Source organism: Branchiostoma floridae, chromosome 2, assembly GCF_000003815.2.
Source record: "Branchiostoma floridae strain S238N-H82 chromosome 2, Bfl_VNyyK, whole genome shotgun sequence".
In the NCBI taxonomy this organism is placed as follows: Eukaryota; Metazoa; Chordata; class Leptocardii; order Amphioxiformes; family Branchiostomatidae; genus Branchiostoma; species Branchiostoma floridae.
Genome location: NC_049980.1, coordinates 26,735,149 through 26,750,393, shown reverse-complemented (window position 1 = coordinate 26,750,393; position 15,245 = coordinate 26,735,149). Strand labels below are relative to the sequence as shown.

General features: G+C 42.8%; 3 protein-coding genes across 3 annotated transcripts in view; all 3 read left to right on the top strand.

Annotated features, from left to right (window-relative positions):
• LOC118407469 (pancreatic alpha-amylase-like) overlaps positions 1-15,245 on the top strand; it is a 36,680-nt gene that overhangs the window by 13,383 nt on the left and 8,052 nt on the right. The window contains exons 2-4 of the mRNA XM_035807948.1: positions 11,545-11,717; positions 12,358-12,509; positions 14,047-14,236. Of these exons, the coding sequence (XP_035663841.1) occupies positions 11,547-11,717; positions 12,358-12,509; positions 14,047-14,236 (513 nt within the window). The 5' untranslated portion in view covers positions 11,545-11,546. The remainder of the gene's footprint in view (positions 1-11,544; positions 11,718-12,357; positions 12,510-14,046; positions 14,237-15,245) is intronic.
• Positions 1,411-6,526, top strand: LOC118409098 (alpha-amylase 1-like). The gene is made up of 6 exons (XM_035809963.1): positions 1,411-1,581; positions 2,781-2,932; positions 3,742-3,931; positions 4,826-5,127; positions 5,537-5,732; positions 6,323-6,526. Exons 1-6 carry the CDS (start codon positions 1,411-1,413, stop codon positions 6,524-6,526), a joined length of 1,215 nt encoding a protein of 404 aa, XP_035665856.1.
• On the top strand, positions 6,796-9,997 carry LOC118409097 (alpha-amylase-like). Its single transcript, XM_035809962.1, has 7 exons — positions 6,796-6,940; positions 7,211-7,383; positions 7,697-7,806; positions 8,141-8,246; positions 8,597-8,730; positions 9,280-9,439; positions 9,767-9,997. Exons 1-7 carry the CDS (start codon positions 6,849-6,851, stop codon positions 9,958-9,960), a joined length of 969 nt encoding a protein of 322 aa, XP_035665855.1. The 5' UTR covers positions 6,796-6,848; the 3' UTR covers positions 9,961-9,997.

Here is a 15,245-nt window from a genome sequence, read left to right as displayed (position 1 = left end):
ATTGATAATGAGTTTTGTTGTTCTAAAAAGCCTGCAATGTTTCGAATATTTTCTGTGGAAATTTTTGGTTTCAAAATGCAATGTGTAATCTCCTTACATATGCATGTACCCAAGAACAAATGTGAATTTTCAAAAATTCGACAAAGGACTTCACACGTATAGTACCAAGAGATCTATGCGTCATACAGGAGTTTGCAAGTTTGGGTGGGCTATATGATAATAACGTTAATGACCCGCCTATTCCTCGGTGTACACATCTCGCTCACATCGGTGGTTTTATTCGGTGGTTATAGCAAAGGACCAGGCGTTATGACACCATATACACCTCGGGGCGGGTCATTAACCCATGCTAAACCATATCATGATGCATAATCATGATCTAATTTGTATAATTAGTGAGGAAATCTCATAAACCAAAGGCGTTCAATGATAGGGTTATATTATGTAACATATTATGTAATGTATTTTATGTAACAGTTATAATCAATGAAGAGAGGAACAGTCATTGATATCATAGATTCGATACATGTTATACATATGTAACAAAGGGCAGTTGTAACATTAACAGATGCTCATTTGCATAATTGATGCAAGGATGATTCCTAAGGAATTTTATACTTATCACATGTGACGTGTGCAACTTACAAAAGATGAATATCACCATGCATGGATTATGCAAATGTGTGACAAATTTTAAAGAAATTCGGAAAAAAAGCTCTCATGCAAGTTTGAGATACCGAACTGTTGTTTTAGACTTAAGTTTGTACAAAGCTACAAACGGCGTTGACCCTTACATTGTCAAGGTCAAATGTTCTAAGCGTATAGCAGAAAATAGCAGTGATATAGCAAATAAACGTGAAAAATACATTGGAACAGAAATTAGCGAAAAGGGCACATTTTTCAAACTTTGTGAAATTGTTGCTAGCTAAATTGTAGTACGGTTACTAGATTTGGTGGCTCTATATTAAGCCGTTCTGGCATTATGCGACATGAAAGTTGGCGCAGGTTTCAAAAGCCATCCCCCCCGTCTGAATAGGGGTAAATCATGAATAACTGAATAACATTCCACCGGGAGAATTTTTGGCTCACAAATCAGCCCTAACATCTTTGCGAATCGTTTCCACACCAGGCAAGTTGTCTTGGGGCGAAAAATTCATCTTTCGAAACGTCCGAGTCCCTGTTCTTTTGTTCTTACATTTTTTGTTAAAGCTTTTTCCTCAACACCATCCATCATCATAACTGTAGCATCTACTTTCTGCGGTAGCTTTTGTTAGATATCACGAACAAAAGGTCTTAAAGAAATGTTTTTAAGACATGCTTGAATGGATACAGCAATAAGTTTGGAATGTGTACCTATCCTGCAGTATGTTGGTAACATGTTTCTTTTCTTGTCTTTCCTTTCTTTTAGAAATGTCTATAATAATCCTGTTCCTTGCGGGGCTGAGCGGCACTCTGGCCCAACATGCCCCGAACACGGCTGACAACAAACAGGCCATCGTGCACCTGTTTGAGTGGAGATGGGCTGACATCGCCGCGGAGTGTGAGACGTTTCTGGGACCCTACGGCTTCGGAGGTGTACAGGTCAGGCCCAAGTCACATTCGTTTATGACAGCAAATTAAAGGCATTTCAAGGGAGAATCTTGACGTTGTAGAGCAAAATTTCGAGCTAACTTGTTTCTGGAAAACAGGGCAAGATTAGACCTTAGCGGTGTAGTAACACGGGCAGTTTTTCCAGCTGAAGGCTCAAAGGTCAGTGTTAATATTTTGAGGCACTCAGACAAAGAAGGAGTTGACAAATCATCGTATTATTGGTATGTACGCAGGATATGCTATTTAGTCATGCTTTGTACATTTTGCATTATCACTTTCGCCAAGAATGTTATGCTGTTAGTTGTGCAAAGGCGGATAGCTGCGGTGTATGTCCACAGCAGAACTGTATCACTAGCGTCCCTGGTCAGAAATATGCATGGCAGAGTCGTTGGAAATGGAGAGGAAATTCATTGACTTTCTTCGATCATTACATCTAACAAACAGCTGTACAAGGGATCAATTGTCCCCGGGTAGTGTCGGGATATGGCGTGGTCTAAATAGTTCACCTGGCCTCAGGTGATGGGCTGGACTCGTTTTTGCACTTGAACTTTAAATGAGGACCCTAAACAGAATGATCGAAATATGGACTCTAACATATGGAATTTTACATGGCTAGTAAGCAACCGAGAGGTGATAAATAGTATCTGTTTAATTTCTTTGCGGCATGTCGCCAACAACAAGGACCTTTTGAAACGGTATTTCCTACCGCTATTCTTGTTCCTTACACCACCAAAGCTTTCATTGTTTATAATTGTTTGGAATCATCAGACGATCGGAAAGCGTGTCTGTTACTGTTTGTGTATCATGCTCAGGAATCTATGAATGGACCGAAAAGGAAACCCACAGATTCATATGACAAGTTCAATATCCAACCAAAGACAAGGGAACCCTTCTTGGTGTCCAGTAAGATTTGTCCCTCAAAATGCAGGAACTGGCCTGGCGTTTCAGAGGGTCATGATTTCAAAATTTCCCCAACCTCCCTTGTGACGCCATGGGCCTTGTGCGCTCAAAATAATGATTAAGTGAGTTGTTTGATGTGCTGTGTTTGATCGTCCACAAAAATAAGCTTAGCTTATTCATTCAGAGGCACATGCACATAATCCTTGCTGTAAAATGTACTCAACTGTAAGAGAACTGAACATCCTTACAAAACAGGGTAGATGCTTGAATTAAATTTGAATTTCCGCTAGGTGTCGCCACCGAACGAGAACCGTGTGCGGACCAGTCCAAACCGCCCCTGGTGGGAGCGCTACCAGCCAATCAGCTATCACCTCAACACCCGCAGTGGCAACGATGAGGACTTCAAGGACATGGTTCACCGCTGTAACCAGCAGGGAGTCAGGTACTAAATGCATCATCGAAATACTATATGTACCATCGAAGAAATCATCAGAACCTTTCTAAGTACAGTGATCATTGTCTGGCTGTTAGCAACTATTTACCCCAGTTTCAAAATGATACCTAGAAAATATCTAGAGAGACATTCAAACATTGACATCAACAACATCAAGATGAACAACAAGTATACAAAACTCACAGTTCCAAGTGCGTATGAGCAGTAACAATGTATTGTGGCCTAGGTCAGAGTTCAAAATCCCGGGATGCCTAAAGCTAGGGGCACAACCCGCCGTACGTGCAATTTGTCCGTCCGTTTTTGGGGGAGGCCATGTCCGCCACGTATTTCTGAAAACGTGGGGAACGATAGGCAAGAGCAGGGAGGTACTTACCACTTACGGATACCAAAAGATTGCCCACGTTTTGGCACGTAGACAGCACGTATTTGCACGTACGGCGGGTTGTGCCCCTAGCTTTATTGGGGTTTCGGGGAGTGATATTCAGATATTTAGCAACGTTCTGCTGGTTTCCAGATGGCCACCCTCGTTTTCAGTGACTTCTATCTGGTGAATATTCTTGTCTGATGACTTGCGACAAGTTGAATTTGTTTTAAAAAAAAGCGAAGGTGATTTTCACAAAATTCTAGTCGGCCTGACTGAGAAAAAGCTTTGAACTAGACCACAATGTATTACAACTAGTAACTACACATACAAACTGGGAAATGAGATAGTTAATACACAGCTGTCATCGCTCTGAAAGATGTTCGTTTGTTGTGTGCTACTGACAAACGGTGGTTTTATTCATATCTTTCCTTAGGATCTACGTGGATGTCGTCATCAACCACATGTGCGGTGATGGCGGCTCAGGAAACGGCACGGGCGGGAGCCACTTCAATACCGAAAGCCTGGATTTCCCGGGCGTCCCCTTCGGACCCAATGACTTCAACAACTGCAGTACGTGCGGTACCAGCGACTGTGAAGTCCACAACTATGGGGACCATAATCAGGTGAGGAATTTTTGCTTCAGGACAAACAAGAACAGGGCCGTGATGTGGAACTGCACTCAGGTCAGTACAGTGCCACATACAACGGACTTGAATCATGTATCAGTTCTCTCTATCGTGTATTTTGTGCCATGTACGTTAAAATTGTGTATATACATGTAAACTTATAAGGACTTTAAACGATGTAAATTGTATCTTTGTTAAATACTTTGTCTGACCCTTGCCTCTTCCCTCAATGAAAAGCGGCCTGCAGGCCGATCTGAGCTTTCATGAATAAATCAAGGCTCAAACAAACAAAGGACAAACAAAGGTACAAATGTATTTACGTTGCATTTTTGAGGCCGTTTGTCAGTGGGATTTTGTCTCACGATTCGAACCAAGGATTTCTGGGTACTGGGCCGGCAGTTACGATCCCAAGTTCATGGGAGTGTGTGAGATGTTTCAATTAAAGTGTATACGTGAAGAAAAAACACTATTGATGCGAATGGGACAGTATCAATCCACTAAGGTACATGGTAGGGATGCTACTCTTTTGCCCCCTTGATGGTGTAAATGTGCTCGTTGATCTTGAACAACGACCTGTAGGCACAACACTTAGGCTGTGTCTAGAGTCGCGCATCATAGAATATCCCCATAAGGTTCATCTAAATTTAGCTTCAAAGCCTCTGGGTGTTTGGTTTGACCTCTGATAATGCTTGTCAGATATAACGTTGCATTCTCTTCTTCCAAAATATCTTTATTCGAGAAGATAACATGGACAAAAAATACAAATAAAAGTACAGACATTTTAACGCTGCCATTTGTACAATGGAAAGTAAAATATTAAACAAGACCATTACACTTTGTAATAGTAACTTGTAGCAAACAGATTCTTTCTTCTTTCCTTCCTTCCCACAGGTACGTAACTGCCGACTGGTCGGCCTGTTGGACTTGAAGCTCAGTAGTGACTACGTCCGTGGGAAGATCGCGGACTACTTGAACTACCTTATCTCCATCGGAGTTGCCGGCTTCCGTGTCGATGCCGCCAAACACATGTGGCCGGGAGACTTGTCCGCCATCTTCGGCCGGCTCAGCGACCTCAACACCGCCTACTTCCCGTCAGGCTCCCGGCCCTTCATCGCTATGGAGGTCATCGACCTTGGTGGAGAGGCAATTTCGGCATCAGAGTACACCCATCTAGGGAGGATCACAGAGTTCAAGTATAAGTTTACGTTTTATTAGGTTCTGGGGAGCCAGAGGACAAAACAAGCGGTCTTACGAATTGAATTTAGAAGTCACAAAATATTCATGACAAGATTTTTTTAAATCATGTTTCCCAATGCGATATGCACCTTAAACGGGGACAGAAATTTGTTATTTTTCTAACTTTCGATCAACTCAAGTGGAAAATTTAATAACTTCTTACTAACAGGTAGACAAATGTGTTTGTGAATAAGTAGAAGAAAAAGTACATAGCAAGTAGCAAGAATGAATGGTATAATTGCTACCTACTTGTTATCAATCTTCACTAACTTTGAAAGTAACCTAAAAGCCGAGTCAGACAAGCTTTGCTTTGTGTCTGGCGGCTTGATTAACCCTTTCATGGGCCATGGTGGTGTGATGATACAGGTACGGCATGCAGCTCGGACACATCTTCAGAAAGCAGTACGGTCAGAAGCTGGTATATCTGGACAGCTTCGGCGAAGGCTGGGGCATGCTGTCTGACAACAACGCTCTGGTGTTCGTGGACAACCACGACAACCAAAGGGGCCACGGGGGTGGCGGAAAGTCCATCCTCACCTTCAGAGACAGTAGGCTGTATAAGGTGGGGAAAATTATCATTTCATGTAACGTTACGGGCGCTTTGTTGTTGTTTTTGTGTTTGTGTGTCTGTTGGTTTGTATTCGTAGTTATTTGACTCCGGTGGAGTGGAAGAATGCGGTGGAGAAGATGGCGTAACCGGGAACTGGAAGGATAGAAAGGTTGATTTGAAAGTCAAAGGCTGTTCCCGGCAAAACAAAATGATACTAAGTCAGGAACCCTAGCCCTAGGATGGTATGTAGGTTAGAGTGGAGTATGCACTGTGTGAGATTAGACGCGATTGCATCATATCCTTCTTGGCATTGTCTTTATGTATATGTAACGTTATATTATTTTTCGGCATGTTCTTGCGTGTCCGTTGTTATCTATATACACCACAGAGAGACATGTCATGTCACTGTAGAGGTCAGACGAGTGGGATCGAAAGAAAGTATCAGATCAGGACAGGTCATGGGCCAATCATAACACACGACTCAGCAAACGTGCATGTAATCAGGGGAGCATCAGGGGAGCATCTACTAATTAACTAGTCAGTTTTGGTTTAATAGGGCAATGATTTCGAGGAATTCAGCCACCAGTTTTTTTTTCCCTCAGATGGCCAATGCTTTCATGCTGGCGTTCCCGTACGGCTTCGTTAGAATGATGAGTAGCTACTACTGGGACCAGTGGTGGGAAGGCGGGAAGGACAAGAACGACTGGATCGGACCGCCAGCCGATCGTAGTGGCAACACTATGGGGGTGTCAATCAACAATAAGGGCAACTGCCGCAACGGATGGGTGAATCATGTTGTTTTTTAATTACCTCTAGACAGAAAAAGAGAAGAGGGCAATATGGCATTGCATTCAAGTAATTAGTAACTTATTCCAACAGTATCACATGTTAGGACAGTATGTAGTTTTTGAGGCCGTGGAGCAGTTATCCACCGAGTCTTGACACGGCATTCGAATACAGGCAGGTGAGTCTGTTGATATCTAAACCTGTCCTTCGCAAGAAGTCTTCGATATCTCTGGGCAACTAATGATCACTAATGTGGTTAACGCAATATGTATAAGTCCTAACCTAATATATATGCTCCGGTAATTGTAGATATGTGAGCACCGCTGGCGTTCAAATCGCAACATGGTGAGGTTCCGTAACGTGGCAGCCGGGCACGGCATGTTCAACTGGTGGGACAACGGCAACAACCAGATTGCCTTCTCCAGAGGAGACAGGTAACGTCCAACATCAGGAGCAGTTATTCACTCTCGTAAGAGTCCGTATAGTACAGTGTGCTTGAGAACTCAGTACGCGCAGTAGCTGCACTTTTGCGAGGGGTTTGGGGGAGGGGGGGGGGGGGGTACACGTTGTGAAAATGTGGAAGCACCACAGATTTTCAAAACGACATGCGTAATAGGCCGCAATATAACGCTTCAAGCTATTTTGTTTGCCCGACTTCAGTTCAGTTTAAGCTAAATTTTTTGGAAAACACCTGGTCTCCACAGAGCTTTCATCGCCATCAACAATGAAGACCGGTCGGCACTGAACGCGACCCTGCAGACAGGTCTCTCCTCTGGCGACTACTGTGACGTCATATCCGGTGATCTTTCTAACGGATTCTGTACGGGAAAGACCATTACTGTGGGCTGGGACGGCAGGGCTCACATTTACATCGCAGGTGAATATGAGCACATGTCTGCATAATGTATGAAACATTTGACGAATATCTCTCATGCTGAAAAAATGGGCAACGTAGGTAGAAAGCCAAACCATTGTCATGACAACATACGCAAACATACTGTTCCATCGTTATAGCAACGTTTGTCCTTTGTATGTATGCTGTCCTATGCGCTACCCAGAAATCCGTCTTATGTAATGTCAGTGAGGTTTACACTTTCTCATTGTCGTTGTCGCTGTCTCATATTCCAAACACTCAATCAAAGTATGGTCAATATAAATATTTAATGAAAATAACTTTTGACTTTTTCAAGTTGATGACGAGGACCCAATAATTGCCATCCACGTAGGCTCTAAAGTATGCAGGGGTAACGGAATCGACCAAGGGGTCATAGATCCAGTGGACCTAGTACACCCCAACCCGGTGAGTGGTTGAGACAATATCGCACAAAAAGGCCTTTCCATTGTCTGGACCTTGTTTTTTAAATGTTAGCTTGTCATCTGAAGACCCAGACGACAATACGTGAAAGCCCCACGGAACCTCTTTGCAGCTTATGCGGTTAAGGCGGCGGAGATTTTCTCGGAACTTTCACTTCATTTTGTCCCAAGTCTTCGTTCTTTTATTTTTTCGTGAGGTAGAGTATATATCATAACCGTCGTGTAACCAAAAGACCCATAAACTATGGTCACATAAACCCAATATCCGATGTTATTATTTGCACGGTGTCGTCACAATTCTGTGTTGCTTTTGTTTACAGGTCAGCCCGACAGGAACAGAGAGAACAGTTGTTTTCATCAACAAGCAGACGTTAGTCGGACAGGACCTGTTTCTCAGAGGTGGAATTGGACACGAAGGTAGACCAGGTAAAGAAAGTTTTTCAGGTCCTTGTCAATGTAAAATTCTTTCTTTGTTCAAGAACTGCCATGGCCTCTGCTATCAAGGGGTAAACGCGTACTTTGGAAAATTTAACCGCGAGGAATTGTTGTCAATAAGTTTTAAGCAGTTCGTTATTTTTGCAGCTTTACTTTTTCATAGTCTCTTTATTCGTGGGTAATTTTGTTTTCTCTTAACTCTTGGACCACTAACAGGGCGCACGGAATGCTACTAAAACGCAAATAAAGCAATCCTACATCGGTTTCATAATTTCGCGAAAGGACGAGTTGGGTTTTTGTAATTTTTTTAGAAAAAAAATGACCATCCTCTCTGGTTTCAGGATGTACACGTGACGCGGTGTCAAGCCAATGCGCAATCCCCATCTCGCATAGAATCGGAGGCACCAACACCAACTTGAACTCCTGGAAACAGGGGGACAACCATCTGGACTGGTATGGAGTCGAGTGCGGACAGGTACATTGAAAAAACTGTGAAATTAATGAGAGTGATAAACTAACGATCGAACATCTGAACTCAACGGAAACTACGGTTAGGGTTAAAGTTAAGGGTTCTCTTGACTGCGAAACGTCTTGACGGCAAGTATCAAGGCAGATGCGGACTGCACTTCGTTCCAACACGCCTGTGTTGAGAGAGACTTCTTTGGCAAATCCGCATTGTTTTAGCTGTTAGCTCTACTCTCTACATAATTATCATATCATCATCATCTAGCTCTGGCACAGGCATTTGCAGTTCTAAAGTTAGATGTTACAGAATAAAATTTCTCTTACTGTTAACTCTAATTAATTTATACATTTTGTACTTATAGATGTATCAGGGATAAAACAGATCTGTTTTATGGGACATACTTACATCCGGAGGGTGTGGTGCCAAAAGAAGATTCTTCCATGATCCATTACCCTTTCACAGCGATAGTCTATATTGTCCCACCACCTCCAGGAAAAGAGCTACCACTAACTATTGATGACCTTTCTGTATCATTTCAATCCTTCCCTCCGACCGAAGGGCCTTAGTGCACAGGGTAGTCCTCTGGCCTGGACTACGAGTAACTCCAACAACGCGGCTACAGTCAGCTCCCAGGGGTACGGCTACACACCACTCAACCAGTGGGGGGACCACTACTGGATGCTAGACGTGGATATGGACTGTTCGCGAACAGAAAACGGTATGCGAAATGATCACGCATGTTCCTGTTATCCAAACTGCGACTTTGAACTATTAGGGTCTATTGGCATCTTTACCACCCCCTTCTCCAATACTGATGACAGGGTGTCAGTTTTGAACGTCCGTCATTAGCCATAAAAATATTCTGATGTCGAGAAGACCACTACAGTTTTCAAAAATATGCCAGAGTTCAATAAAAAAAACTGAGAAGTGTCTGCTTTCATTTTGATCATCCTCGCTGCCTTTTATCAGTATGGATCACAGCAATACCTTAGTTGTCTTCAACTCTCATTGCATTGCCGGTGATAGAGAAATTCTTTTGTTCCAGGTTGGTTTGAGTTGAAAGCCATTACCCGTTATCCCGGTGGTTTTGTGAAGTGGGAGAGTGACCGGAACCAGGGGACGTGTGGTGGGACGGCGGGCGGGAACAAGCCCTACTCCTCCGGTAACCACTTCGCACGCTGCGGCAAGATCAACGCCTTTGACTTTGACGGCAACACTTGTACAATCGACGAGTTTTGAGACCAATTGGAAAATAAATGAATACCTCAGCTGGTTATTCTGTTTTTGTCTCTTGTTTTATGGATGAGATCTTTGTGTTTTAACCGAAGGTAGGGAGGGAGGAAAGAGAGGAAAGGAGCCGAAGAAAGAAATAGTACGTTCTTACATGCAACAGACGTTATTTCGGTAGTGAATTTCATTTGATAAGAAATGCGCGCATTAGGTCACGCTCAATATTATGGGGTCATCTCCTCCACCAAACAAGAGACGTACGCAATCTATGTTTAAAAAAGAAGGCTTTTATCGCATTTTCTGATAATTTATGCAAATTAGAACCTCATTTGCATAATTAACAACGATGTTCACCTGTACAATCTTCCAAATGCTATAAGAAGCTCCGGTCATTTACCAGAATGACATTATAGCCGTTTCTCATAAATTATGCAAATTAGGTCATTACTTTGCATAATTTATATCTATCAATATTCTTCTCTGTCTAGGACTCATCATGACCTCCCGACATATCGAATATCAATACAATCCATTTAAGCGCTCTCGAGTTTTGCTGGTCTTCTACAAACATACAAACAAACACTACCCAAAACATAACCTTCTTGACAAAGGTAATGAGAACATGGACTGATTGTAAGATAACAAGGATCGTTTGTTTATTGGCATATATATATATATATATATATATATATATATATATATATATAGGCATCAAATCAAATCGATTATGTGACGTAAACAATCGTGGTAAACACAAGATTCCCTCGGACCTGGCGAGTCATTATTTCATAAGGTCGTACTGGCCATTTTGAAATTAAACAGGCCCGGGGTCAACTTAATATCAGTATGTTTAGTTGCTGCTCGTCTGGATTGATTTCGTTTCATAACCATTCCCACCACATGGAGTCAGACGATGACACGTGTACTGTTACATGTTAGGCACTTGTTGGTCGCTCCCAGGGACAGAACAGTCCAAACAGCCATCTTGGTATTCCCACGGGAGGGGCTAGGATTCAGATTCAGGCTACGTGGTTGGTCAGATTTATCACGTGATAGGCAAAATGACAAATATAGCTTTTTTTCGGAACATTCTTTTCTCGATTTTCTCAAGTCGAGAATTGTTTCCAGAAGCACATTAATTCTCTTGTTCACCGACAGGGACATCCCCCCTCGGTATGTACCGATTGCTTAAAAGTGTTGTCTCATATTTTATGTATGTACTCTTCAGTTCAATGCTTGGTATAGTCGATATAGCGTGTAATGTTGAGAGACGGACGCGTGTGTTTGTTTTGCTACGTATACAGTCGCACCTTTTCTCACAGTCGTAACAATGCCAAAAAAACGTTGTAGCTGGGGAAGGGGGGATTAAGAAAATGTTTCCAATTATTGTTACTGGAATAGTTGAAGAGATATTAGTAGCAAAACCTTCGGAGTGTGTTCAGGAGGACAAAAGGGTGCCGTTAGCAAGTGACGTTAGCAGAATGTATATTGTGAATTTTGTGAACACTACCACGTATGCATGTGTACCTATCCTGCAATACGGTGGAATAATGTTTGCAACATGTTTCTTCTCTTCTCTTTCCTTTCTGTTAGAAATGTCTATGATAATCCTGCTCCTTGCGGGGCTGAGCGGCACTCTCGCCCAACATGCCCCGAACACGGCTGACAACAAACAGGCCATCGTGCACCTGTTTGAGTGGAGATGGGCTGACATCGCCGCGGAGTGTGAGACATTTCTGGGACCTTACGGTTTCGGAGGAGTACAGGTCAGCTTAAGCTTCCTGCCACATAAGTTTACGACAGCAAATTGAGGACATTTCAAAAGGGAATTTTTGAGCTACCTTGGGAGTGAAAACATTGTGGTAGATCCAACTTGTCGATGGGTTTTCGGAAAAACCTGCCCAGTCTGGACAGTAGAAAAGAGGGTCTGCATGGGGATATAAGCTGCAAGCTATAAGTCAAGTTTTTAGCTTGATTATCTTAGACCTGATTAGCTAAACCGGCTCCTGTAGTTCCAAAAAAGGTGCTAGGGGGCCCAAACTGACTCCACTTAATGTCTCTGCCCCGAGGGCTATCTACCAATCAAAAATCATATAGTATATCCAGCAAGATTTGCCCCTCAAACTGGAAATGACGTTTCAGACAGTCATGATTTCAAAATTTCCTTGGATCTCCCTTCCGACGCCATGAGCCTTGGGCCCCTTGAAATAGTGATAAAGTGAGTAGTTTGATGTACTAATAGTTCAAACTGTTTGATTATCCGCCCCTTACGCGTCCACGAAAATGAGCTTGTTCATTCAGAGGACACATGCACATAATTCTTGCTGTAAAATGTACTCAACTAAGAGAACTGAACATCCTTACAAAACAGGTTAGATGCATGACTTAAATTTGAACTTCTGCTAGGTGTCGCCACCGAACGAAAATCGTGTGATCGCCATTCCTTACCGCCCCTGGTGGGAGCGCTACCAGCCAATCAGCTATCACCTCAACACCCGCAGTGGCAACGATGAAGACTTCAGGGACATGGTTCACCGCTGTAACCAGCAGGGAGTCAGGTACTAAATACATCATCGAAATACTATATGTAGCATCGAAGAAATCATAAGAACCTAAATGTAAAGAACAACATTATTACCTTTGCCAGAATGGCTAAGGTTATGTTTTAGGCTTGTGAGTCTGTCTGTGTGTCTGTTAACAGCATAACTCGAGAAGCCTTGGATGGATCCAGATGATATTTGGTAGGTGGGTAGGGGTCGGGAAAACGAAGGTCAAGTTCGATAATGGGCCCCCTAGCGGCTTACTAAGGTACTGCAGTAGAACCTCAATTTTTGATATCTCGTGTTCTGGACATGCTGTGGTTATGATTTTTAAGTGGTAGATAGCCCTTGGGGCAGAGAGTAAGTGCGGTAAGTTTGGACCCCCTAGCGGCTTGTTTGGAACTGCAGTCGCCGATTTCCTTTCAAACTTTGGACGAGAATAACTCCAGAACGTGTAGATGGATTGTCATGATTTTTGGTATGTAGATAGCCCAAGTAACAATGTACATAATAAAATACTAATTATGCAAATCAGTAGCTAATTTGCATAATTAATGACGAAAGTTTATAAATCCACTGCATTTCATCATAGGACTTTCAAACTTGTCACATATATAGATGAGAAAGAGAGAAATATCAATGCATGTTAATTATGCAAATGACGGCCTCATTTGCATAATTAATGAGAAATTGTAGACGTGTTGACGGATCGTCATGATTTTCGGTATCTAGGTAGCCTAAGTAAAAACTTACATAATGAGATACTAATTATGCAAATTAACGGCTAATTTGCATAGTTAATGCGGAAAGTTGATAAATCCACTGCATTCCGTGATAGGACTTTCAAACTTGTCGAAGATGCACATATGTAACTGAGAAAGATGGCAGAGAGTAAGAGGTGTATGTTTGGGTCCGGTTATGTCTTTTCTTGAACTGCAGGAGCCGGTTTAGTTTCCTACTTTGAAAGCGAATAAGTCAAGAAGGGATGAAAGGATCATAATGATTTTTGGTCTGCTGATAGCTGAAGTGATGCTTGATACAATTTAATATTATTATGTTAATAGGGATCTAATTTGTATAAGCAATGGCGAAATGTTAAGAACCAACTCCAGGCATATAAAATAAAATGTAATGAGTAACACATTTATGTCTACAGACAACATTCTACATAACAAACCTGGTTTATTTGGCAAAGGTATGTGTTCGTGGAACTCTAGTTTAGCTATTAACAGAGCTACTTTACCCCAGTTTAAAAATGATGCCAAGTTACAACGTTTCGAGAGGAAATAGACATTAAACAAGGACATCAACAACAACATCAAGGTGAATAACACGTATACTCGTAAAAAGCGAAGGGATCCAAATGTGATTATCACAAAATTCTAGTCGGCCACTGCAAAAAGCTTTGACACAGACCCCAATCAATGTATTACAACTGCACATGCAAACTGGGAAATGGGATGGCTGATAACAACTGTCATCGCTGGAGCTCCGATAGTTGTTCTTTTATCGTGTGCTACTGACAAACGGTGTTTCTATTCATATTTTTCCTTAGAATATACGCGGATGTCGTCATCAACCACATGTGCGGTTTCGGCGGCTCGGGACACGGCACGGGCGGGAGTTACTTCAATGCCGAAAACCTGGATTTCCCGGCCGTCCCCTACGGATCCAATGACTTCAACAACTGCAGTACGTGTGGTACCAGCGACTGTAAAGTCCAGAGCTATGACGACGTTAATCAGGTGAGGGTGGTCACGTACGGCCCCCTTTCCACTTGACGGCGCTCTCACCGCGCTCTCGCTGCGATGGAAAATTGGCCAGAGCGCGGTGAGAGCGCCGCGACGCAGAAAAATCTGCTCTGGTGGAATCTCTCCGGCGACCCCAGCGCGCTCTCACCTCGACGAAAAACTCAAATGTCAGCATCTTTTTATGAGCTAGCAAAGGTTCAAAAGATGACTCAACGAATTTTAGAGATTAAGAACAAATCTTTTGACGTATAGTGTATTTTGGTATCTTTGAAGTCATCCTTTTACCTCTTACATAACATTCAAAGTATAAAATCGAGGCTGTAAACAAATCCAATTTTAGTCACTGTACCGTCACTCAGACTGAAATGTACACGTTTGTCTAGCTGCTTTTTTCTTAAATCTCTCATGTAGCTTGTTCACCATTAATTGTTTTATCATGCCATGTTACTAGTTACTAATCATACCACACTAAAACACTTCCATTTATTGAAAATAGCACTTCAATAATCTAAATGCACAGATGAAGAACAAGAAAACATATTGTCATCATGTTGAAATTCAAAAATAAGTTAAGAAATGATAAACCTTTGTTATTTTTAAACCTTGGTTATTCCATCTCTGTTTTAGTGTACATCACCGGTACATTTTGGGCAGTTCTCCGGGTTCTGTCTGTGTCAAATATACTTCTACACAAACCGCAGTTGAGAGCGCAGAGAGCGCGCGGTGAGAGCGCCGTCCTAGCTAAATTGGTATCATAAACCATTGTTGAGACCTATTGCGCTCACCGCGCTCGCTGTGCGCTCTGTTGGCGCTCACGGCGCTCGCTGCGCGCTCTCTTGGCGCTCTCTCTGCGCTCATCGGTGGATCGCCGTCCACGGCGCTCTCACGGCGACTGTTTTGAGCAGGTTCAAAACAGTCGCGGAGGTGATGGCGACCAAGGCGACCACGGCGCTCCCACCGCGCTCTCTGCGCGCTCCCATGGCGACCTTGGCGATCCCACCGC